Below are 24922 nucleotides of genomic sequence, written 5' to 3' on the forward strand. Positions count from 1 at the left end.
GATCTTTTGAGGTCCCTTCCAATCCCTAACATACTGTGGTACTGTGATACTGTATTTGGGGAGAGTTTTTTTGCCACTTAATGATAGATAAAAGAACAACCTGCTTAACTGGATTGCTTGTAGAGATGCTGTAAACACAGTCATGAAGCGAGACATGAAAACTGTCCTGATAAACCAAGGTCCTACTGTAATAATTTTCTGATAATCCGATTGCTTATGTATCACAGAAGATACCTGTTTCTTGTGGAAACAACTGGGAAGTGTAACCTTGCTTTTAATGCTAATTATTTTTCAAATTATAACTTCGTGTAAGTAATTTCCACCAATCTCTGTCTGCTTTTATTTTTATTAACAATATTAACAAATTATCTTATTGGTAATAATAGTATTGCTCTATTTGCTTTCATTATCTTTTTGAGAGGAGGAGGTGTTGCTTAGTGTAGCTGCAGCGCTCATATTTCTGATGGAAAGTGGAGTGGCTTAATTGTTTCAAGTAAAGGAGATGCCCTCATGATGAATTTGCTCCTTTGATCAGGAGACCCCACTGTTCGATCAGGAGACCCCACTGCTGATCCCAGCCCTCCTGCCCTGCAGACAGGTGGGGAGTGAGAGCTGTCAGACAGCCGGTCCCCACAGGATGGCGCTTGGGATGTATTTATGGAAAAGAAAATGTCCTGAAATTACACCGACTCTCACTGAAAAACTGCCTACAAACTTCACAGTTTGTGTCTTCTAAATACTGTAGTTTCTGATTTTTGGTTTTCTATATGAATGGAGCTCTGTTGCAAGGGTTTATAATATAACATAGATTTAGTTCTGGATCCTCCAAGACAGTACTTTGCCTGCTTGCTTGCTTGCTTTATTTGGGGACTTTTTTTTTGTTGGCTAGGATTACAATGAGTTATCAGCCATTTGTATGCAAAGATTTGGACAGTGTGTATGAGGAAAGGTGTATTTCCTAGTTCATTGTCTGCTAAGGGGCTTGCGCTTGCATTAGAAAAACTTGATTTTCTTCTAGTGAGCCTGGATTTGTGGCTCTGTTAGTTTGCCAGGCCCTCACTGAAGCTCTGTTTTCAGATAAAGTGGTAGCCCTTTATTCTTATTTGCAGATGTTAGTGCTATATGTTGCTGATAGATGCAAATGGGTATTTACACAATGATATATACGAACACAAAGATGTCATTAAACATAACAGACAGAGCCAAAGTGTGAACAGTAAAGAATAATGAACTTTAAGATAGCATCTGTTAAATAAATAATAATAATAGTACCTTTCCATGTATTTATTATTTTTTATTCTTGCCATGGCTTCTTAATGCATTTTTTATTATGTTAATAAATAGAAAGAGGTATAATCTTTTTACAAATAGTTCACTGCCACCATCTGGAAACCTCAACACACAAGCCAGGCAGCCTAACAGTAACAGAAACTACAAAGTATAGCATTATGGGATATCATTATCTCTGTGTGTATGCAGGAACTAACAGCTTTTGCGAATGTAAATACTCCACCTGCTCATTATAAGGAGGCTGGAAAGCAGGAAGGTGGATAATAGACATACCTGAATCCAGCTGTAACAAAAACAATACCTCCAAGGCAAGGCCTTCCACAAGGGGTGCTGAGCAGTTTAAGCTAAGCAATTCTATGTAAGAAGCCCTCAGAGGTATCATACGTCTTTCTGTGAGATGAACTCTGTCCGTACTTCATGGTACAGCAGTGGGATGGGAATGTGGGAAAACCTGCCCCTCTGGACTGCCAGCCATCCTCACTGCTCCACTAGATTTTGTACACATTATCTATCAGCTTATTTAAATGAGAATAGCAAACTTCTGCCTTTACAAGCTTGATCTGCTCAACTGTCTGTGTAGAATGGGATTTTCCGCTCTCCCTTGCAGACTCAACCTCAAGGGAAACTGTCCTCTTTCTACCCAGACACTGCTAGAGGAGTCCCCCTCCCCGGTACAGTGCTGTCAGAGCTCACTAGCAAGTCTTGTAATCCTAAACCACATGTTTTGTTACACAAGAGTAGGTTTCTGGAGGTACCTATTAGATGAATGGAGGTAACTCAAGTAAAGAGAGATTCTACTAATGAGTTTAAACTAGATACCTAATTGTAAATAGCTGAAGTTTAATGAGATGTATCGCCACTGACCTGTTTTCTCTGAAGATACAGGTGCACAGCTTAGCCATGCTTTCTATCCTGTAAATCCCATAAATTATGTTTGTTTTTCTCCTGGGTACAAACTGATGAGCTGATTGATTCAGCAACAGTTTTCCATTTTTTTAGTAGTATTTTAGTGATATGTGAGTATTTTTCATTTAGCAGATTGTTGGGTGGATGTTGTAATGAGTTGATGAACGACAGGCAGGGTATGTTGGAAAAAATCTGTTGTTACGATTTGAGGAAGCATCATTATGATAAATACAGATTTTTAATTAAAAGGCGAAATGATACCAGTCTTCTAAATAAATGTAGAAGCACAACATAACATATTACAAAACTAAAGTGGAAACACTGATTTGAATCTTGTTCTTGATCTTATTCAGAATAGCTTTGACGCTCATTTGGCAGAAAAGGCTTTTTATTCTGCAAAAGCTGATTGTTTGGGAAAAGAAGAACTTTCAGCATAGGCCTGTGGTTCCCCTTCTTTATAGCTAACCATGTACTTTCAAATCCTGATTATTCCAAAAGGGCCTTCTGCATCCTGAATGCAAGCTGTAAAGCAATAATTTAGTTGTGTAATTGATTCATAGGTAACTGCAGACAAAAATTGTCTAGAAAGCTGTGAAAGCGCTAGACACCACATAGTATGGTTTACTGTATGAGAGAGAAGGACTGACATAATAAGCATGATGTGTCAGTCCATTAAGAGCAGTTTGGCAGGTAGGGTTTGTAGGAGAGTTGTCAGAGTTAACGTTTCCCGTGAGCACTGGATGTAATTGGTCCATCCATAAATAATGCTGCTGTGGCTGTGCAAAGAAAATCTCCTGGTTTTGTATTTCCAAATGAATGGTAGAGAGAACACAGCTTTTAGTCTCACCAGCAGTGTTGGTCCTGTCGTGCTAGGAGAGCATAAGGCAAATAGGAAGAACTTCCCATCTGAGAATTGAGAATTGTTCTAAATCATCCTCTTAGACCTGCTGCAATGTGCCCACAGCTTCTGGGTCCCAGGCAGCAGTCTTCATAGCTTCCTTCTGGGTGGTTTTGTCATGGTTATGCTCCATTTCAAAGAATTAATCTCTTGTAAAACTACCTAATTCCACCTTGCTTTATGCACTTGACTGAAGCACTAAACCAAGTGTCTAATTATTCTAAGCTTTCTCTTAGCAGGCAGCAGGGGGAGAAGAGCATTTCCAGGAGGCAGTTAGCGCTATAGGTAGAGCAGGTTGCTCTGGGAGATGCCTATATCTCTCTCCATGGATTGCAGTGGAAACCAGGAGGAATTAGGTCCTAATCAGACAGCACAGATCCAGAAAATAAGTTGGTGTGTATCTGGACATTAGGTTTTGGCATAACCATCAGATGTTTTCAGATGTCCTGCAAAGGCTTACAAAAAAAAGAAAGCCCCCTTTCCACATTATTAAACGTTGGGCAGGCACCCTGCTAAAAGGATTTTGCTTTTCTTCTGCTCAGCTTTCAAAGTAAGGAGCTGGTTGTGTTCAAAGCTGTAACACCCACCATACTTAACTGAGCCTCTGAGTACTTCCACCTTTAAGGATCCAAGAGTAAGAAAAGAAGGTGCTCCTAAAGACTGAATTTGTTCCAAGGAGGTTGGTCTTTGGAAAATAATTATCACTGTAAAGGATCCGCCTATGTAAATATTCACTGGGAAAGATGAAAATCTGAAGAAAAATCATGGAATAAAAGAGAGATTTTTCAAAACTTGCTTCCAGTAGTCTTTAAGAAAAACACGAGTAATGCTGAAGACCAGCAATTTTCAATTGAAAGCTGGACACAACTGCCAGGTCACAAGTTATTTCATTCCCACACTTCACTTTCTTTGTCTGCACCGTGCCTGAGAGTGGTGGCAGTGCAGTGCTGGGAATGGGAAATGCCATTTAGGCTTTTATTTCCTCAGTTGCACACAGATATATAATGATTTTGATAGTTCCTTTTTACATAATATAAAAGTAAGCAGGTATGATAAATACGATCCAACAGGTGTGAGTTTACTGGCAATCTTCTGTAAAGACGTGATATTTTTTTATCAGCACACTTAGTGTGCTTTCTTTCCAGCTTCCCTGCAGAGTGATCATACCTGTGCTTTTCTAGGAAGCTATGTGTTTTCCCTTCTGTACCAATATTGCAATTACACTGTTCTTCTAATTTCTTTGTAGGATTTCGATGATTTATCAGAAACAGATATAAGCAGTGAGGATCAGCATCATAACATCAAGCCTGACCTTATGGAAGAGGAGCTTAAGTCCAGGTTATTTCAGCTCGCTGCTAAAATGAGTGACAAGGAAACATCTTCTGGTGAAGAACAAGAGTCAGAACCTAGAACGGACCCTGAAAACCAAAAGGAGAGTTTGTCCTCACAGGAAAATGGCAGAAGTATTCAGGAAGAGTTGAAGAAGGTAAGTGGTCATTGTAGAGGCTTTTGGTTAGAAAATTAAACATAGTCGCTTAAAAAAACCTGAGGTGTTTTACGCTGGGTCTGAGCCTGCAGGCCTTTGGCAGTTAAAACTTCAATTAAGGTTCGTTCCTGTGAGACTACAGCATGAATTCAAACCAGTGAACTTAGCTTGTATAATAAACCTTTGACTGATATTAATGGAATTATGTCAGTTTATACTGACTAAGAATTGGCTTATATGTTATTATTTTTAAAAATAGCCAGTTTTCCTTGTTTCCTTCTGGCTAACCAGTTGGTTTAAATGTTTTGGTTTTTTTCAGACTTTTTATTTGCTCTGATATTTTTAGTGTCATGTAGTTCATTCTGATGCCGTAGATTCTTATTTTGCCTCTCTACTGGAATATGGTATGCTTTTGTAAAGCTTTCCAACCCTGTTACTCTGTCAGCTAATAGGCCTCTGTGAGTAGTAACATTCTAGTGAAACTAAAATCCAGTGTCAGTTCTGATAATGTACGAGATCTTCCATTTGTGCCATTTCACCCTTATAACGAGATGTTTGATGTCAGTGTCACTCCACAGCACTTACCACCTGCCCTCTTCAAATCCAGTGGTGTGCTTGAATTTTGGTGCTGTAGGAGCCTAGCACCACCCCTTGCCATTCAATCATTCTTAGATCCACAACTCTCTGAAGGAAATCTATTCTTCATAATTTGATAAGTGTTTTGTTCAAATGCTGTAAGGAACTAAGACACGAGGAGGTTGAAGCAGGATTAAGTGACCCAGGTGGATGATAGAACCCTGTCCAGTGTGCAGGAGTGGTGTCAGGAAAGCCAGTGCCCACCTGGAGTTGAATCTGGTGAAGGACACAGTGGGAAATAAGACTAACTTCTACAGATATATCAGCAGCAGAAGCCAGATGAGGGAAAGTGGGACTCACTACTGAAGTGACCCCGTGACACAGGACATGGAAAAGGCCAAGTTACACAACATTGTTTTGACCTTAGTTCACGGGTAAGATTTGCCCTCAAGAATTCCAGGTCCCTGAGACCTGTGAGAAGGTCTGGAGCAGTGAAGACTTACCTGCGGTAGAGGAGGATCAAATCAGCAGACATTTGAACAAATGGGACATACACCACTGCATGGCACCCGATGGGGATGTGCTCACAGCAGCTGAGGGAGCTGGCCCATGTCATAGTGAGGCCACTCTTATTCATCTTTGAACAGTTGTGGTAATCTGGGGAATTCAGAGCACCGAATGTTGTTTATTTTGACTTCAACAAAGCTTTCAACAAGGTTTCACATAACGTCCTCACAGACAAATTGAGCAAGGACTGGATACATAGACAGTGAGGTGGACTGAAAATTGTCTGAAGCTGGGTGGAAAGGGGTGCAATCAGAGGCTTGAAATCCAGCTGGAGGCCAGTCCCTAGTGGTATACCCCAGTGGTCAATACTGGGACCAGTACTGTTTAACAACTTCATTATTGACAAAGACAATGAGACAGAGGGTACCCTAAGTTTGGAGGAGTGGTCAATACATGAGATGGTTCTGTTGTCATTCACAGGAGCTTGACAGGCTGGAGAAATATGCTAACAGAACCTCATGAGGTTCAATGAAAGGAAATGCAAATTCCTGCTCCTGGGAAGCAATTATCCCATGCATCAGTACAGGGTAGAGGCCATGTGGTTGTGAAACAGCTTGGCAGAAAAGGACATAGGGGTCCTGGTGGACACAAAGGTGAACATAAGCCAGCAATGTGTACTTGCAGAAAAGAAGGCCACCAGCATCCGATGAACCACGGGAGGTGATTATTTCTCTCTATTCAATACTGGTGACGCCAGTTCTGGAGTGCTGTGTCCTGTTCTGGGCTCCCCAGTACAAGGGACACATGGACAAGGGACATACTGGAGTGAGTCCAATGAAGGGCCATAGAGATAATTAAAAGGCTGGGACATCTGTTATATGAGGACAGGCTGAGAGAGCAGGAATTGTCTAGTGTAGAGAAGGCTTAAGGAGGATATCTTCAATGTGTATGAACACCTGTTGGGGGAGGACGGAAGGTTGGAAATAAAGAAGTGGGAATCAGACTTTTCTCACCTGTGTCCAGTGACAGGACAAGAAACAGTGGGCACAATCTGAAATATGAGAAATTCCATCTAAACATCAAAAGCTTTTTTACTATGAGGGTGGTCAAATGCTAGAAAAGGTTTCCCAGAGAGATTGTAGAGTTTGTGTCCTTGGAGATGATCAAAGGAGACTGGACACAACCCTGGGCAACCTAATCTAATTGACCCTGCTTTGACCTGAGAGGTTTGACTGGGTGATCTCCAGAGTTCCTTTCCAAACTTAAGTAGTCCATGACTCTCTGATTCAGAGTTATTTAGCCATGGACTACACAGCAAAGTACCTTTCTCATCACGTATGCAAATACTTCCTTGATGTACACACAGCCTTTTCTAAGGAAATATAATAGGAAAAAAAAAGGCTCTATCACCAGTGCTTTTTATGAGCATTCAATTTAGCTTGTCTTTGGTTTACAAAGTCAAACCAGCAATATCAAATTATTCAACAGGATATCTAGGCTAGCCAGGGTATATCATGGTGCAATTGAAGTCCAGAATTCAAGGCTGTGAATAGAACTCTCTGAAATGCTCCTATATGGTCAGCTGGGCACAGAAAATGGCAGATGCATGTTTTGTGGTGTATTTATTCACCTGCATGCATCTACAAATTAATATTAGTTCTTTATTCCTGCTCTGATTTTATTATTCCTTTAAAATTTGTATGTCAGTTATTTAAAATAATGCAAAGATTAGTAGTTTTTTCCATAGGAAAATGTCCTTAAGTTTAAAAAAGTAAGGGGCATACCATGTTCAGCAAAAGGAGAATGCTGGGAAATCCTAACTCTTTGTTGATTTTAGATGAAAAAACAAGTCTTAGTCATTCATGATGGCAGTATATATTCTTTCTGTCTATAATAAAGGAAGCAAATATCCCAGTACTATTCATGGTCATGACTTCAGTGGAATTAATAGCAGAACTTGTTCCAGCTGTAGAGAAACAAGCAGGCTGCTTTCATGCTCATTCTTGACAGTTGTCCTTGAAAGTGATTTAAATTCTTTTGGTGCGTGCCTTCTCTTTGGAAAGGCGGCTGACCAATATCTTACAATGAAATACTGAAGATGACAGTGTATAATACCAGTTGTAGCTATGGTAACCTTAAATGTAAAGACCTAGCTAAACTCATAAAACATGCGATAACTTTAAGATGACTAGATGGCATGTCTCAATGGAGACAAACATAGAAATTGTATTTTCAGGGAACCAGTAATTTTAGATGCCTTAAAAGCCAGATGTCCCAATATGCTCCCTCTTTAAGAAACCTGATTTTTGGAGAACATATGTGTGGAGAATAACCGATCTTTCCGACTGGCACTTAGCATTCTTGGCCAGAGACACAGCCTTCTGACCTGGGCATCAAGTTTCAAATTAGGTATACAGAAGCACTAATTCTGGGCCATTAAAATGAGAGCTCAAGTCTGCTTTGAGCTCCTGAATACAAATTAAATACTGTATTTTAGCCATCTTGCTTATAATTTATCCATGCTGCTTGTCTTTGGTAGGCTTTAGTCTTCTATTCTCACACTCATTCTGAAACATATTAGCAACCTTAAATCATAGAGAATTTCTAGTTACAGTACGCTTGACCATAGAATAAGATTTTAAAAAACATGTATTGTTTATTGAATCATTGGAAATTAGGTACCTGGTGCTCATGAAAATCTAACTTTCATGTGTCTGCACCTTTAAAAATCTGGACTTCTGTTTTTAATGGAAGCTGGGAATCTTATATAATCACATGTTGAGATGATGTTTTAAAAAGGATATTTAGTATATTAAAATCTGTGGCAAAGGCAAGAATAGGCACATCTTGAGTGGGGAGTTAGCTGAAGTTGGGCATATATGTGTTCTCAGTCCTTGCCCCAAACTAAGCTCTTGAGCTATATGTCTGCCTTTAAGTTTGAAAATGCTGACTTTTCAGCTAATTATTTAATTTATGTGGGATACTTGAGGATTTAGGTGGGTATTATTAATAATTAAAATAAATTAATTCTATGCCTCAGACTTAGACCTCCTTAGACATTTGGCACAGTAATTTTCAACATTTCTGAGTTTGTGATTGCCTAAAATTGGCTTGTGGAGATACACAGCTCTCTAAACCAAACATAATCCTACAGCAGACTTTTTTTATAGATAACACTTTGTGCTTATTAAGCTACAGAAGTAGTTAATGGTCTTTTTGGGGTACACAGTGCCCTGAAATCTTGCTCATCTCAGTTGTGCAATGAAAGGCTGTGGAGTCCTATGTGCTCAGGCTATAGCTCGCCTTCAGCCCCTCTAGTCTTCAGGTGTGAACAAAGCAAAAATCACACTGTGCAGCTGTTGCTAATGAAGCATCTTGTATTTTGCTAGCACAGTGATTTGCACAGTTCTTTCTGCCTTGCTCTTTTGGGTTTTTTTTAGTGTTTTTTGTGTTTGTTTTTGCTTTGCCCCCGAAAACTCCAACCAAAACAAAGTATCAATCCCCTTGGAGGTATCATAACGACACTGATATTGAGAATGGCAAGCATGATCAATGGGATATATTTAGTTCCTGCTCTCCTCTATCCTCTCTCCTTCTCTTTTAATGCTTTCATGAAGGTGAATAGTCCCGGTCTGTATTTCATGGTATACCCCAGAATTACATTCCAGAAGGCAAGTTCAGCAGTGCCTAATGCAGACTGCATTTTGAACGCAGTCTACCACTGTGACCACTATATCAGAAACTATAGAAATACTGTTTAAAAAACAGAATAACCCCTGCCAATTTTGCAAATTGCTGCAAATAGCGTAAAACCCGAAATAGTTAAAACCTTAGCTGTGTTTCTCTTTTTTTCTCCTTTTACTTTATATTCTTTCTTGCATAAGGTATATAAGTGAGCAAGTTAAACTTCAGTAGTAACATTGAGTTTTTCTCCCCTTTGCATCAGTTTGATGCCCCATGCTGTGTACTTAAGGAATTTCTTTTAATCCCTTTATGTATTTAGTTCTACTCAGAGACTCTTACAACCAAAACTTAGTAAGTTTGTTTAAATCCTGCTGTTTTCTGTTGACATTATTGCATGACTAGGCAAAGAACAGCTCTTTTCTGAATGACAACCTGTAAGTTTATTAAGTAAAACAATGAGATCCTGTTCCGTAAGCGAAACCTCCAAGCTCCTTGACAGTATGACTAACGGCATGGGTATTCTTTCAGTAAAATATTTATGCCTTCGTTCTCTGGAAATGTTGTATTCATCTTGGGTTGTATGAAACTTTATTTTGGGGAAAGTATGTACTACGAGCATCATCTTCGTGTGTGTTTGTGCCAGAAGCCTATATTATCGTTTTGAGAGAGTACATCTTACATTTTTCACCAGGTAAATTAGCACTTTTCAACTACCAGTATTATGAGATTGACACTTATTAGACAATCTGCCTGGCATCCCTCTTTAGCGGGAGGAGCAGCCGGTGGATGTGGGTGCACGTTACTGCAGCAGAAGAGATGGGCAGCTCGCTGGTGTGGTGTGTGCTGGTGCCTGTGCCTGGGGCTGGACAGGGCTTGGGGAGAGAGGTCAGGCTAGGGAGGGCTCATGGGACCTGCTTTCTGGAGAGAAATATGCTCGCAGCCTTGGTGGAGCTGGAGAATGGCACTGGCGGGCACATGGCAGTGAATGCCTCCTGTGTATCACAGAGCTGTGAAAGCGTCACGGTAGGGATGGCTGTGATGTTGTAACAGCAGCGCTATCATAACAAGAGAGAGCCCTTGTCTCCTCACAACTGCGCTTCCATTAGCCATTTGGGCTGTGGCATGCACCATCCTCACAGAAGACGGAGCAGCAGTTTTTGTGATCATTACCTTGCAGCTCTCTGAAAGGAAAATGTTGCTGAGGAACTCACAGGTATTTTGGTTGTTCTGTTGGTCTGGGCAGGGGTTAATAAGGAAACTGCCATCCCGCTTCATATGCCTCAAGACTTTAGCAATGACAGAGTAAAAGTTCCTAAACGAGCCAGAACCCCATGGCTCACTTAAGCAAGAAAATGTAATTATGTACTATAGTAGCTTTCCTGTTTTGCCCCCTAATACTGAACAGTGTAATGCAATCACATCTTCCTCTCCTGGGTTAACATCTCAGAAGATGTTTGTGTATCTGTTGTTTCACATTTTTGTATGCAAGATGTTTGGAAATTTTTTTCTGTTTTGATGGATCATGGCTTTTATTACGGTGCTAATTATCTGGGCGGTCTTCCAAAGTCCAGGATCGAAAACTGAATGTGCACAGCATTGTAAAAAGTGATCTTTAATGTTTATGAACTGCAGATAATCTATGCACAGGATTTTGAATGGCAGCAGAGAAAAAAGATTTTGGTTAAGGCAGGTGAAAACAGTGGCTTTTTCTTCTGGAAGAGGCGTGAGACTTTAATCTTCACATTGGGCTAATGGATCCAAAGTTTTAAGTTCTCAGTTCAGCAAAGCAGTCAAGTATCTGTTTGGTTTTAAACTGAGTAGTAGTTTGCTGGGCAAAAATCTAATTCAAGTGATTTATCTCATGCATTTAATAGTATTTATTTTAATTATTTATTTATTATACTATTATTTATTGCTCTTTAGTATAGAAAATTAAGTTGATTTTAGGTTTATTTTGTCAAAATCTGAATCTTCAATTTCAAGCAAAATAGTGGGCAATGTGTTGCTCCAGTTGTCACAGTTTCTGGGCTCAATACAGTATGGATATAGATATTTCCATCTGAGATGCCTTAGGGTATCCCACAGGACCTTTAACTGCTAGTGCACTGGAAACATGCAGCTCACAGGTCCATCTCATCTCTGACAGTGTTGTTTGAAAATCCTCAGCTACTTCAAGCTATTTCGAATTGCACCTTGTCTGCCCATATTAAAGCAACTGAATCAAAGCCCCGTTGAATCTACCTGGAGAAGTGTAGAATAAGGGAGATTTCCGTGGGATTCACATGGGGAATGAGTGCCTTTGTAAACAAGATTCTTGTAGTCTCGGATTTGATGCTCAGGTTCATGAATACCCGTGGGAACCTCCTTCAGTTGTCTGATCACTAAAGGTTTATTTACTTAGGAAGAAATGTAAAAACCATTTTACAGATAAAGTTAGTGGAGATCAGTGTAAGCCGCTGTAACAAATTGGAGGGAAATAGACTGTAACAAAAAAGTCACTATTTTCTTGTCTCTTGTAAGCAGCCCAGAGACTTCAAGACAAACCCCATCAGTTTATTTTAAATAGACCTAAGTAAATTAGGGGGATTAAGATAAGCCTAGTGACTTGACACTGAAGAGTGGTAGTATAAAGGGTTTTACTTGTTTATTTTGGGACAGTGAAGTCCAGGAGAGGGACAACAGCAAACTGCAGGAAGTAATTTGGCACAAGATGTCTTAACTCAGCCCAGGTCTTTCCAACATGAGCATCTGACTGTGGTGTGAGGTCTAGACCCTTTTGTAACTAGAAACACATACAGTGTCCAAATTGCAATTGCGTAGACACAAAAATTGAAGATAGCTGGCTTTTTTTTTTCCTTAACGTTGCTGCGAGTCTTATTCTATTGCTAGTGCCACTTCATTTTGTGATGGTAGAAATCAGTTATATCCCATCTGTTTCATTTTATAAAAAATGGTGTGGCATTTGCAATATCTGTCTTAATGAGATTGTTATTCTAAATCTCACAAACAAAAATAAATTAGGCATTGCTTTATTTTAAATATTTTAACAGTAAATGTAAAATCTGTATTTCGTGATATTTTGTATTAGCTAGTTTCTTTATCCTTCCTGTTCATCCTAAAGATCTCTGTAAGTCTGAACATATATAAATGTTAACCTGTGTAGCTGTTAACATAACTTTTCTGCCTTTTTATTTAACTGCTTTCCCACTATCTAGGAAAAACAAAAGGCTTTTGATCTTCATTTAAAGCTGCAGTTTTTATCCACTGTATTGCAGCAGGTGAGAATGCTTTGTTTTGTCTGTGTCTTCTTACATCTCTTACATAGTAAGAGATGCTATAAAGTGATATTGAGGGTTTCCACATTTTCCAAGCAAAATTCTCACATTCAAAATGTTTCCCTGGAAATACCAGACCTGAAAAAATCATACCTTTTGGCCAAAATCAGTAACCATTGCAGAAAATTATTTTGTAATCACAGCTAGCTCTGTGTTATGATGGGAGTGATGAGTATGGAGCAGATTGGCTCTCTTATTTGGCTTGGTGATGAGAATTTGGTTTTATCGGTAAAGAAGAACAGAAGACAAAGATAAGGTCTATGATCTTCCTGTTCTTATGTACTTGCTTATATTAAAAATTTTTGAAAAAAAAATCATTATTTCAGCAATTAGATTTTTTAGCAACTTCTGATTGTAGTGGTCTTCGAAAATCTTTACAAGCTCCCAATTAAAAAAAAATAAACAAAACCCTTAATTCATTCAGTATACATAGTTAGTAGATACTTTCTCACTTTGCTGCTAGTGTCTATTGCTTATCATTCGTATAGATGGGGTAAGGTTTCATATTCTGTGCTATTTGAGTCTCATCTTAGGAGAATCAGATTTTATAAACAGATTTTCGTTTTATTCCCTGAGCAAATAAATGCTTATCTTGTGTTTTAAAATAGATACTATTTTTAGTATATTCTATATAGTGGTAAACAAATTAATTTGGTAGTATTCTCTCAGTCATAAAATAAGAATCGCTTTTTTGGTGTCAAAAGTTGATGTTTAATTCAGCAAAACACTCCTCAACTTTTCTTGTTTTTTCCTTACTCTCAGAGTTAAATTTTGTACTATGAATTTTAATCACCTTTTAATCATTTGGGCTTTCTTTACTAAAAATATCAAGGATGACTTTAAAGAAAAAATATTTTTCCATTTGTGCAATGTCATCAGCCTACATCCATTATAGATATTCTTAGAGAATCCTGTGCGGATTTTAAGATTTAAATAATTCCATTTCCAGTGTGGACCATCATATTTCACCTTTTGGAAAATAACTTCCTTTCTCATGATTATAGGCAACTCATCTCTAGAAATGAGGCATTAAAAATTATTAGGAATAACATCTGTTACTACATTAGAACAGTAGATTGAATTCACTAGTAAAAATCTGATATTCAGAATTACCTAGCACAATCAAAAACAGAAACTGTATTTCTCTGTGTCATACTTTGGAGAATGTCAGTAGACAGTAGCTCACTCTGTAAGATAACTTGGCTTTCTTTTTCTAAACGGGTGCCCATAAATAAGATATTGATGTTAAGGTCCAGGAAGGAAGTCTTAAACTTACACAGAAGAGTAATTCCATAATGCCATAGTTCATCATAGTACATTTGTCTTCCACCAAATAGGAAGGCAAATTTTGCTTTCTTCCTCAGTCTTTGCTCAAAGCTGTACAACGAACTCCCACAGAGTGAGGAGACAAGGAGGCAGGTTTGGGTTTTGGTTTTGTTTTCATGAAGTTTGGGTTCAGTCAGGTTACTCTGAAAAAACAAATCAATCAGTGGCAAAGCAGAGCTTATCTTCTCCCCAGCCTCCCTCAACCCCCTACAAAAAAATGAGGGTATTGACTGGGAAACTGGCGTGCAACTGAAAGTGTGATAGAATGGCTTGAGACCAGAGGTAAAAATGATTGCTCTACAAGTCATCATGGACATGGTCAATACCACCAGGGCTGCAAGTTTCCCTTGCTCTTTTCTGTGATCTTATTCTTGATGTCAGCTGTTCTCTATTGAATTGCAAGTGACTGCTTCCCGTGCTAGTTTTATAGAGCCTAACGATGCCATAACATTGTAGTGGCAAAAAGAAAATGCTAATGGCTGAGTACGTTGTGGAGAAAAAATTAGTTCAAGTGATGGAGAATTTTACTTTAGCAGTATTAAAAATAAAAGTAATAATGTTCATGGAAAGGAAATAATGTGGAGATGTCATAGACTGCTGAGATGCGTACAAAAACTTAATGCTCACCTACTCTCAGCAGCTTGGACATTGCTTCAGTTTTATCATCCTGCTTTCCTTCCATTACGTTGTGCAAGGGTGCAAGTACTGTTCTATAAAGCACCTTCCAGTGTAGCATCCTTAAGTCAGGAAATATCTGAAACATCTGCAGCATCAGCAGGGAAAGGAGAGAAACAGAGAGACAGCAGAAGAGAGGGAAATTGCTAAGAGCCAGCAAGAGCTGGTTTAGACCACTGAAGCAATTATCTTCAGCAAAACAGGAATCCTTTCAATCTGTCCAATTACAAATAGAATGACAAAAGAAGTTTTACAAGATGCTGTTTGTTATATTAGATACACACAGGAACAAATATATGTGTATGTGCCTGCACACACTTTCGTATTTCATTGGTTTGAATACTCTTCCACAAAGAACTTGGGAAATTGAACATCTTCTTTTGACTGTGTCTTTAATGTACTTGTGAGCATAGACGTTAATTATCATAAAAAGGATAAATGCATGTTTTCTTTGTTCCATTAACCTCTTAATCTCAAATTCAGTAAAAATGAGATTCTCATAACCAGTACAAAAATTCAAATTTACATCAGCTGCATAGATTTTGTTTCGGAGGGGTGGCGATAATCCAGAGGTAGGGGAGCACAGTAGAAATCAGAATGTGTCCCAGTGTTTTGAGAAGAATGGTCCTGCATAGCTTTTCTGTGCTAGATATATGTAGTTGTTTTCTGCATCAGTCGCATCCATACTCATTCTTTGACTTGCTTGACAAGACAGATGGGAAACACTTCATCATGGCATGATAGCTGTCTCTTTGCAGGTGTTAACAATGACCTTTCCTGCAAGGGCGAGATAAATCAGACAGCCAAGAGGTCTTTATAGCAATTTGAAATGTTCACCTACCAGGATGATCTTGGTGTGCATGTGTCTGTGAATTTTAGGTGATTTTATAGAACCTCATAACTCCTAAGTTTGACATGGGTGGTTGGAGAGGGGACAGGATTGTGAAGCGCTGAAACTCCAAGACACTTTTCCTTCTTTTTCTTTTCTTGATGTTTGTTTTGCTTTGTTCTGTTTTCCTTTTTTCCTTACCCATGTTGAATAATTATATCCAGAGTACTCCACTAGATTTGCAAACTGGACATTTTGGAATGTGAGCTGTTTTAAAAGCTTTTGACAGTTGCTCAAAAAAGAGGTAATAACACATGAAAAACCATTCATTGAGTATCCAGTTTGTCCAATTTGAGAAACCTTGGACTCCCCACAGGCTGATTTTATGTCTGCCTTGTGCAGACATAAAGAACCAAGTAAGAATCTCTTCTTACTTCTCTGTAAAATGCAGCTCAGGGCAAAGCTGAGTTCTGAATACCGTTTAGCAGAAAACTTTCACCAAGTTTAGATTTAAATTAATTGAAATATTGTTTGTGCTTTAAGTTTTGGGAGATCTACTCTTCAGATATGCTCTAAAAGAAATCACTTTTGCTTGCCGTGTGTTTCCTCACAGTGTTTAAACTCTAGTGATGTATCCTTGTTATACTATAAAATAAGATGTTTCACAAGCTTAAAGAAAAGCTTTAACGTTGTGACTCCTGGTCTAGATACCTGCGGATGAGGTTTGAGATTTGTTAATTGATGCAAACACGCTGTGAACATTCATCTAGCTGCCTTGTGCAACATTTAAAGTGAAGCAAATCTTTGGTTTTAAAAGTCAAACAGCATCTGCCACTAAGAACTTACCTAGAAATTCTAAAAAAGCAAAAAATCACATTTATTTCACATTTAACTTTTCTTCCCTTACCCATTACCTATTGAGAAGGTAGGCTATTTTACTCAAAAACTTGATTTCACAGAACACTTCACCAGGGAAACAAAAACCAAAAAAACCTGTTTTGCAGTAATTGGTCTGTGATAAATGCCAATATGGATTTTCATGTTCTGGTGTAAGAACACCGTTTCCTAATTCAGTTTAATCTTTTTTGGAAATCCATCATTAGCTACAAAGGATAATAAAAAATATAAGAAATAATGAACACTGAAATGGGGCTGCAGTTCTTGAAATGGAGAACATAGATCAGTGAAGATGATGAAGAAAATGTAGTGTCTGGCCTTTATCCTTTTTTTGCTCACTACTCATAGAATAGAATAAGAATTAGGTACTTGTAAAAGCAAATAATAAAACAAAGTAACATTGATTCCCTTTTCTGTCCTATAAAATTATTGATCTGTTTTTAACCTAATTGGCACTTGTGAAAATAAATGGAAAAAACAGTAGGCTATTTATGGGATTCAAGTCTTTGTTCTCAGTAAGAGAGTTCTAGGCTGACTTGTTTGGGGCTCTGCTGGCTATCCTAACAAGCTAAAGATCTGTGTGCTTTGTCATACTGTATTTGCTTTTGTCTCTTTAATCTCATCTTTCTAATTATTTCTTGTAATTCGCAGAAGTAACAGTGCTAAAGATGCCTTAATGTATTGATACACAATTATTGAACACACGCTGCTAAAAAGGTCGTTTTTCAGTATAAAAGTCTTATCTAACATAAAAATGAACAGCTAATTACAGGAAAGAGGTAATAAAACAGGTTTCCCAGTTAAACCCACCAGGGCCTGTGTGAAGCCAAGGAAAACTATTTGTCCTATATCCTGCCTAGGAAGCCAGCTGGCATATTGTTTAATACAGGGGTTGCATAACACGCAGACATTTTTAATCAGTTATATTTTTCTGTACTATAGAATTTACTGTATAGACTGTTTCCTCACTTTTAATCCTCAGAGATTTTGTTTGTGGAAAAATTTACAGATGGGTGGGCCCCTAATTCACGTACTTAAGTATTTGCAGGTTTGAGGAATTAATTAATTATAGGTTTAAACTTCCCACACTTTCTTTTAGGCAAAGCAACACTAGAGGTATTGCACGTAAATTCAGTGACGGTATTTGTATTGGCTTTAACAAGCTTTGGCTCAGTCTTCAAGCTGTATGGTTTGGATGTTGAGCTTGATGTTTGAGGGTACATCAGGTGAAATTTTATTGCTGTCGGAGGAGTTGTCCTAAAGCTCTGTGAGGATCCTCAGAATTGGGATAGTTAATTACAAATTAGGAACACTGATAAAAGGCTTACAGTTGTTTTAAAACAAAAAATAATGGGTAAAACTCATGGTCTTCCATGGTATTTGATAAAAATAATTTCATAAATAATAAAATAGGGTTTTGTTTTGTTTAATTAGGATACAAGTGTTTACATGCTTATAGCTCGAGCTTTTTTGGGAGGCCCACAATGTAATTCACAGCAAGTACCTTTGCAAACTGCGACCCTGATAGGGCAGCTGAAGATTGCTCTCCCATGTCTGCAGCTGCAATGCAATAGCTCCTGTAGATACGGAGACAGATGTTTCCACATCTGTTTACCAGTACCCAAAAAGGAAGATTGTGGTTTAAAACCTATTTAAAACACTATTGCAAAAATAGCCTTCTCTAGCTCACTTGGATTTTACAGCTGGATATTTGTATGCTCGTTAGGGATAAGATTTGGACCATTTCCCCAGCAGAAATTGTTTTGTGGAAGAATTGCGTGTGTATGTAATTTTACATGCTGTATCAGTGTGCATGTGTGAAAAAGGGAGGGGGAAGAAGAAAAGTAGATTCCAATTTAATCACAGAGTTCTCGTGTCTGCTCACAACAGCCAGCCAAATACATTGTTTTAGAATGGCTAAAGCTACAGCTGTTATCAAGGTGATTTTACATATTACCTCTCTGTGCTAATTTGATGCTGTTGTTTTCTCTGTCTGCTCTTGTAACAAAACAGAAGTACTCTGCTGTCTCTCTCTGCAACATATCTACAGAGGTCCTGAAAGTCATCAACGCCACTGAAGAACTGATAGCAGAATCCACCAGTCCCTGCGACTTCCCAGCTGACGTTGAGGACAGGGGCAGAGGGACGTTCCCACTGGGGACGGACCCTGTCAGGCTCGATGAGCAGCTCACCACACTGGAAGAAAACGTAAGAATGTGAATCAGTATGTGCAAGTGTCGTGTGTGTGAGCGTGTGGGTGCCAACTGAGAAGGGAAAGCGTGTATGCAGCATCAGTGGATGTTCAGAATTAATTTTGTGTTATTAAGCAAATATACAAACAGAACAGAAAATCTCTTTTCAGAGGGGTGCTTAGCTGTGTTTTGGTTTTGTTTTGTTTTTTTTTTAATGTATACTTTAAGACATTTTGGGAAGGAGGCAAGATGGATGTGTTGGGTTTTACAACTCATTTTAGAATCTCTACCTCAGAAGTTAACTTGGGCCCTCCAAACCTCTGTGGCTGTGCAGCTGCACCATGCCTTGCTGAAACCATATGTCTCCAAATCCCAGCACAGCTTTGTTACTGTAAGGACAGAGAGGGAAAGCACATCCTCAGTCGCACAAAGTGGTGGAAGATCCAGCTACGTTTCCCCAGTGTTCTGCACTGAGCACCCCAGGAGCCAGAGCTGCCTGCTGCACTGTTAAAAAGAACAGGCTGGAGAAGACAAATTAATCAAACATTTATGTTTGGCCACATTTGAGTCACTTGTCCTTTTTCATGAGTACCTGTCATCTGCAGGGAAAAGTGTAATGCTCAGTCATAGAGGGAAGTCACTACTCTTTGGTAATTTTTATACACCCACTTAATGGAGTTGGTACACTTGTAACCTTCGATTTTTCTCTTTTTCCCACATTTAACTGATTACATTTCAGTGTCTTTTCCCTTCATTAGGAGCTTTTAAAGATCTGGTATGAATCTGGGTTGCCCCATTATAAATAACATCCTGATCAATTCAAGAAAATAGATCCTGTTTTTCTTTAGCCCCTGGAAAAAAATCAGTTTCCTTTACAGAAATGCACTTCCAGCACAGCCCCAGGTTAGGGGCTGAGGGGGAGATAACGCATGGCAATGCCAGCCACTGCTGCCACTGGGCCTCTCCAGAGCCCCCCACCAGTCCTACAACTCCTGATCCCTCCCGACACACCTGTTCTGAGCTCAGATCTCCCAGCCCTACTTCAGTTCAGAAGTTCCCAAACTAGATCCTACCCCTCCTAACCTCCTCTGATCCAAACCCTTTTCCATCTCAGCCCTTTCCCCCTGCCCAGACCAACACGATGCCCTCCAACCCACCCCAAAGCACCTTCACTCCTTCCCAACCTCCAAATCTCTCCTTCTCACCTCTGCTCAGCCTTCCCAGGCATCCCGCTGTGCCAGCTGAGATGATGCTTCTCCTCCTCACCCTCCCACACACTGTCCTGGTTGCTGGCATCTCCTGTCCTCCATCCTGGGGCACCACAGCCACTCGAGCCGGCCCCACCACAGAGCTTTCTACACAGCAGCCTTGCTCCCAGCTCCTCTCTGAGAGGAGAACTCAGAACAAACAAGCAATGCAGGCTTGGGAGTCCTCCCCAGTGTGACTGAGAGGGCAGGACAGGAGGACACGTCCAGGAGACACTGGAAATGGGGCTGCTCAGATACGGCCCCCTGCAGAATGGTAAAGGCTTCCCATAGCAGTTGCTGCTCTAGTGCCCAGAGGAAGGTATAAATTGAGCTTGTGGCGAGCAAAGTGCCGTCCTCATGCCACCTACTGTGATATCCATTTCATTCTTACATGACAGAGACATGTCTACAACAATTTCTAGGAGTTTGATTAATTTTTTTCAGAATAATAAAAGCAGGTAGATGGAGATTTTCTCCATGATGAAATAGTGAAGCATCCTAGCTCCATATGCCACAGAATGCATTTGTCAGGAGAGTGAACACAGAACAAAAATCCAAGTCCAGGCTTGACCATGTCTTTAGAAAAACTAAGAAATTCCTCAGGAGGACAGAGAACAACTTGGGGAGAGTTCCTCTTGTGTTTTTTTTCTGTGGAGAACTGTGTTGTAAACTACCCGAGGTGCATTGTTTTTTTCCCTGTTACACTCTGACAATCCCTCCCGTCCTTTTGGGGCTTTGGTATCTGTGGTGCCGTGGCCCTTGCTCATTCATTCGGACAGAGCATTTCTCACTGGGCAGAGACCGGGCACTGGGGCAGTGTTGGAACGATAAAGGACTCAGCATTCCGATTCAATGTGAACCACGCAAAGCCATTTATTACAGAAACAAGCCTCCTTATATATGCAACTATATTCTAATCACGCATCCACGCTCCAAGCATGGATTCGCTAAATGAGTATCGTGGGCTGTCCATGCACTGGAGTCTCACTGATGATACGTCCGATGATTCACACCACGCCAGGACCCGGCTGATTGAGGAACGCCCCTCTTTCTCACAGCAGATTCTGTTCTCAGCTTCTCGAAGCGGCCTTGAGATTCCTTTGAGCCTGACTAATTCAATAACAGATCTTTATCTATCAAAACCCCTCCACAGGGCAGAGCGTTTCTTGCTGTGGCCTTGCCCTCCTTGCATCATATCCCTGGTTTAGCTTCTCTCAATTCTCTGCATAATCCATCGGATATCCAGTTCAGCTTTGCTGTTCCCCCACCCCACATCTTTTTCTGCTCCACACAGGATTTGAAGTAGGTGGCAAAACTTTATGGTTTCAAAATTTGACCACCATACTCCACAGCAGAGTTAAAGAGCCTTTAGAAATCCAGGAATCCGTAACTTTTCACGATGCAGCTGGGGGCTTACCTGCATGCAGCATGCCCTCTTCACAGCAAATTTTGGAAGAGGATCTGGGTGTATAATAGACACTTTATACATTTTTGCTCTCTGTAGCATTTTGGGGACTGTGCACACATCAGTGGGGAGAATGTACGGCCACCTGTACCAGCACCTGCATGACTAAATGGTAGTAAAATAAGCTTCCACAATCTGCATGTGAATGTGAATGTAAGCATGAGTGCATAATTTAGTGCAAACTTGCAAGTAGCCCACTGCTCTTTGGAAGCACAGCAATTGTCGATGTAGCATGAATGTTTTTTAGAAAGATCTTTTGTTCAGATATAGCTGTAAAATGTTGAAGAAAATTAAAATATAGCAAATGTAGGGGCTACGAGTTACAAAAACATGGATGACCTTCCCTTCCCACATTTTTCTATTAGTCCTATTTTCTTTAGATTTTTTTCCCCCTCTGGAAGAGTACGATATATTGTGCAGAGAATTTTGGCACAGCATTTAAATGCATCTTTTCTTTAACTTTCTAAAGATGTTTCTGTTCATAATGTTCCTTTTTCTTCTTTCTCTGAGCTTTTAGACATGATAGGGAAATTTAAAAACAACTTTTGAAAACAACTTTTAATCTGAAGTGGCTGTGGTATGCTGCACCACAAAGATGTCTCATTTAAATGAATGGAAAGAATAATTAAAACCCACAAAAGCAGAAGCGTTTATATTTATATCAGCATGTACATTTTTCAGATATTTCATGCCTGCAGTTAGACTGTTGGTCTTACAAGATGCAGTTCACACAAGATGTAGTGAGTTTTTTTCTCAGCAAAGTCACATACATGAAAAAAAAAGTATATACATTTATGCTTTGAAGCAACTGATACAGTGGAAAAGCAAAAACTATTGCAAACAATTAAGAAACAATAATAGAATAAAAAATAATGAAAAGTAAACACTTACTTAAATCTCAATCTAATAATTCTGTATCAATTTTTATCCATAAAGTCAGAGCATGGCCAGAAATTGTTTGAATAGCTGTTATGTCACATGACTGCATAATCTAGCAATTGTGGGCAGATACAATAACATGAGTGGAAAACAGGTATGAAGTGAAGGTAACTGCTCAAGGATCTGCCTCAGATCCTGTTTGCTTGCCCCTTGAACCATGAAGTCAGACACAGAATATGTTTAATTCATGCTAGTTTTGTAGCACCACAGTCTTTGATGATGTTAGAGTAAGTGAGGCTGCCCATGGGGAAGATCAGAATATATATTTCATTTCCTCTGTGCTGTAACAAACCTCATGAGAAGAGTCTTTTGGCTGTCTAGTAAATAGGCAGAAGGTGCAGTATTTTCACTGCATGGGTCTACACAATTTTAAGCACAGATGTGAAAAGATTATGCTTGACAATTACCCTTTGCTATACACTGGAGACCTCCATCTGGCCATGTACCTTAAATTTCTTTGTGAAATAAAAGAAACACATAAAACACAGTGTGTAATGAATTATTGCTCTGAGGAGCTGAATAGGAAATGCAACTTTTACCTGCAGTTATCAGAAGTATTGTAGGTGGGTCAAATTACTAAAAGTTTTTGGGTTTAGGTGTTTAAAAGGCATTTAGATGAGATTCTTAGGGATATGGTTTAGTGCTAGAGTTATGGTTGGACTTGCTGATCCTGAGGGTGTCTTCCGACCAAAATGATTCTATGATTCTGTGTTTTAGGCAAGGTCTCTAAATGCTGAAGTTTCTTATTCTCTTTTGTGTGGCCCAGATAAGTTTATGGACCCTCCACTCATTGACTCCAAAGGGCCAGGAGGTGGGAAGGTTTTGGCTGCTCTATATTTAGGTGAGAGCAGGATAGGTTGGAAAACTGTGTTGTACATGTGAGCACAGTTGCTCTATAAGATGTTAATAACCACATGCTGCTAAACAGTTATTCTTACAGAGTTTTGATTGCCAGAAGGTATTAGGCGTGTTTCAATAAACACAGCTTTATATGAGGTGTGATCTGTTGACTTCACCTCGTAGACTTCAGGGGTTTTGTTATGCAACTGCATATCAAAAATAAAAAAAGCAAACTTTTCAGCTTTCTTTCACTGGTGAATCTGGAATGAATCTGTTTTAGAATACCGTTGTAGAATGGAATTTGGAGTTCAGCCACCTCATGCTTCCCTTCTCTTTGTGATGATGCGTTTTCAGATTATTCCCCCCCTCATTTTCCTCTGCCAGGTAAGTCTCCCTGTGGCAGTTTAGCAATGAGACAAGCTCAAAGGCATTGTGGAAGATGCAGTCTGCTCAAACCTCCGTGCCCACAAAACAGCAATCACTGACGCCTCTCCCTGCCTTGGCCCTGCAGGTGTACCTGACAGCCAGCACGGTGTACGGGCTGGAGGGGCAGCTGACCAACCTGGAGGATGCTGCACGCAAGATCAACAGTGTTACGGCAGAATCTGAGCTGGCCGATCTGGAGGATCAGGTGGCCACAGCAGCCGCCCAGGTTCATCATGCAGAGCTTCAGGTGAGGGCAGCAACTCCTCCCTGCCTGCAGGTTTCACGCCACTTTACCTAGTGCTTGCCTTTTGTCACGCACACTTACTTTCGATATTCTTTTGTACTGCAGTGAACTCATTATCCAAGTATGCTAACTGCATCACAGGAGCTGAGCAAAGCCTGACTGAGATGCGTAACTCAGCACAGCAAGATGTGCTCTATTTGTTTGTTCCTTCCCCCAGCTTGTTTATGGACATCAGAGCACAACAGCCTGTTGCTGCAATACTAATATCGAACCTACTCCTTGCCCCAGGCAGCTCACGTGGTACAGTCTATGTCACACACGTGGCTGTGGTCAGGCTGCAAATACAGTCTTAGGCGGTTTATTAATCAGCAGATTGTAAAATGCTTTATAAAAGAAGCCATTGTTGGTATTGTTCTACCGAAAGTGGCCAAAGGCAGCCGGCCGCTAAGCCAAACAGAACCGGGCACTCACAAGTCTGCCTTGGGGTTTAGCTGCTAAGCAGTGCACATACCAGCCAAAAGGCAATTGCTCCTGTGGGCTGTGATCTCGCGTCTCTCTGGCAGGCTCCAGCAAGTCTGGGGCTCCAAAGAGAACATCATGATCTGATGCTAAAAGCTGAACGAGGTAACGCTGCTGGACCTCAAGGGGATAGATAACACTGCTAGCAACTCACTGCCAATGCTTTCACCACCCAGCCTGTGCCAAGCCAGGCACTCTGACCTACCTGTGCTGTCATGGGAAGTACTCAGTTATTTCACACAGTGGCAGCACGCTCAATTTAGAACTGAGCAAAGATCTGAAAGCCTGACATCCCTCTGATGTCAGTAGTGCACTGCTGCACTAGATGGCGAACTGGTAGTGATGTTTTGTTGGCTTGGGTCGTTGTTTTACAGTAAATATGTTAAAGGAGTGGGAGGTGAGAAGGAGAGAATCCTAAGCTGTGCAAGGAGGATGGCAAAGAGGCCAACTGAAGGTCTTGTGCAGAGTGAACAGCTTCAGGTGTCATCGTGAATCATGATATGTCTGACTTCTCCAACACTTCTTTCCCTTTCAGCATCATTTGTTTCTGCTAGTCTCAGCATCAGCCTGCTTTCCCCCCCCCCCAAGATGTTTGCACTCTTGGACTTTAGTTTTTCCTAGCAATTTGTTTTCCATTGAGT

The 24922-nt window shown here is 40.0% G+C and overlaps 1 protein-coding gene across 1 annotated transcript in view; it reads left to right on the forward strand.

Moving 5' to 3' along the window:
* Nucleotides 1-24922, forward strand: part of MYRIP (myosin VIIA and Rab interacting protein) — a gene marked incomplete at its 3' end in the record, with an annotated part of 203764 nt that overhangs the window by 176395 nt on the left and 2447 nt on the right. The window contains exons 10-13 of the mRNA XM_080338899.1: nt 4341-4580; nt 12563-12625; nt 18423-18617; nt 23604-23765. Coding sequence (XP_080195025.1) covers nt 4341-4580; nt 12563-12625; nt 18423-18617; nt 23604-23765 — 660 coding nt within the window. The remainder of the gene's footprint in view (nt 1-4340; nt 4581-12562; nt 12626-18422; nt 18618-23603; nt 23766-24922) is intronic.

This window comes from Nesoenas mayeri (assembly GCF_963082525.1).
Source record: "Nesoenas mayeri genome assembly, chromosome: 2".
Taxonomy (NCBI): domain Eukaryota; kingdom Metazoa; phylum Chordata; class Aves; order Columbiformes; family Columbidae; genus Nesoenas; species Nesoenas mayeri.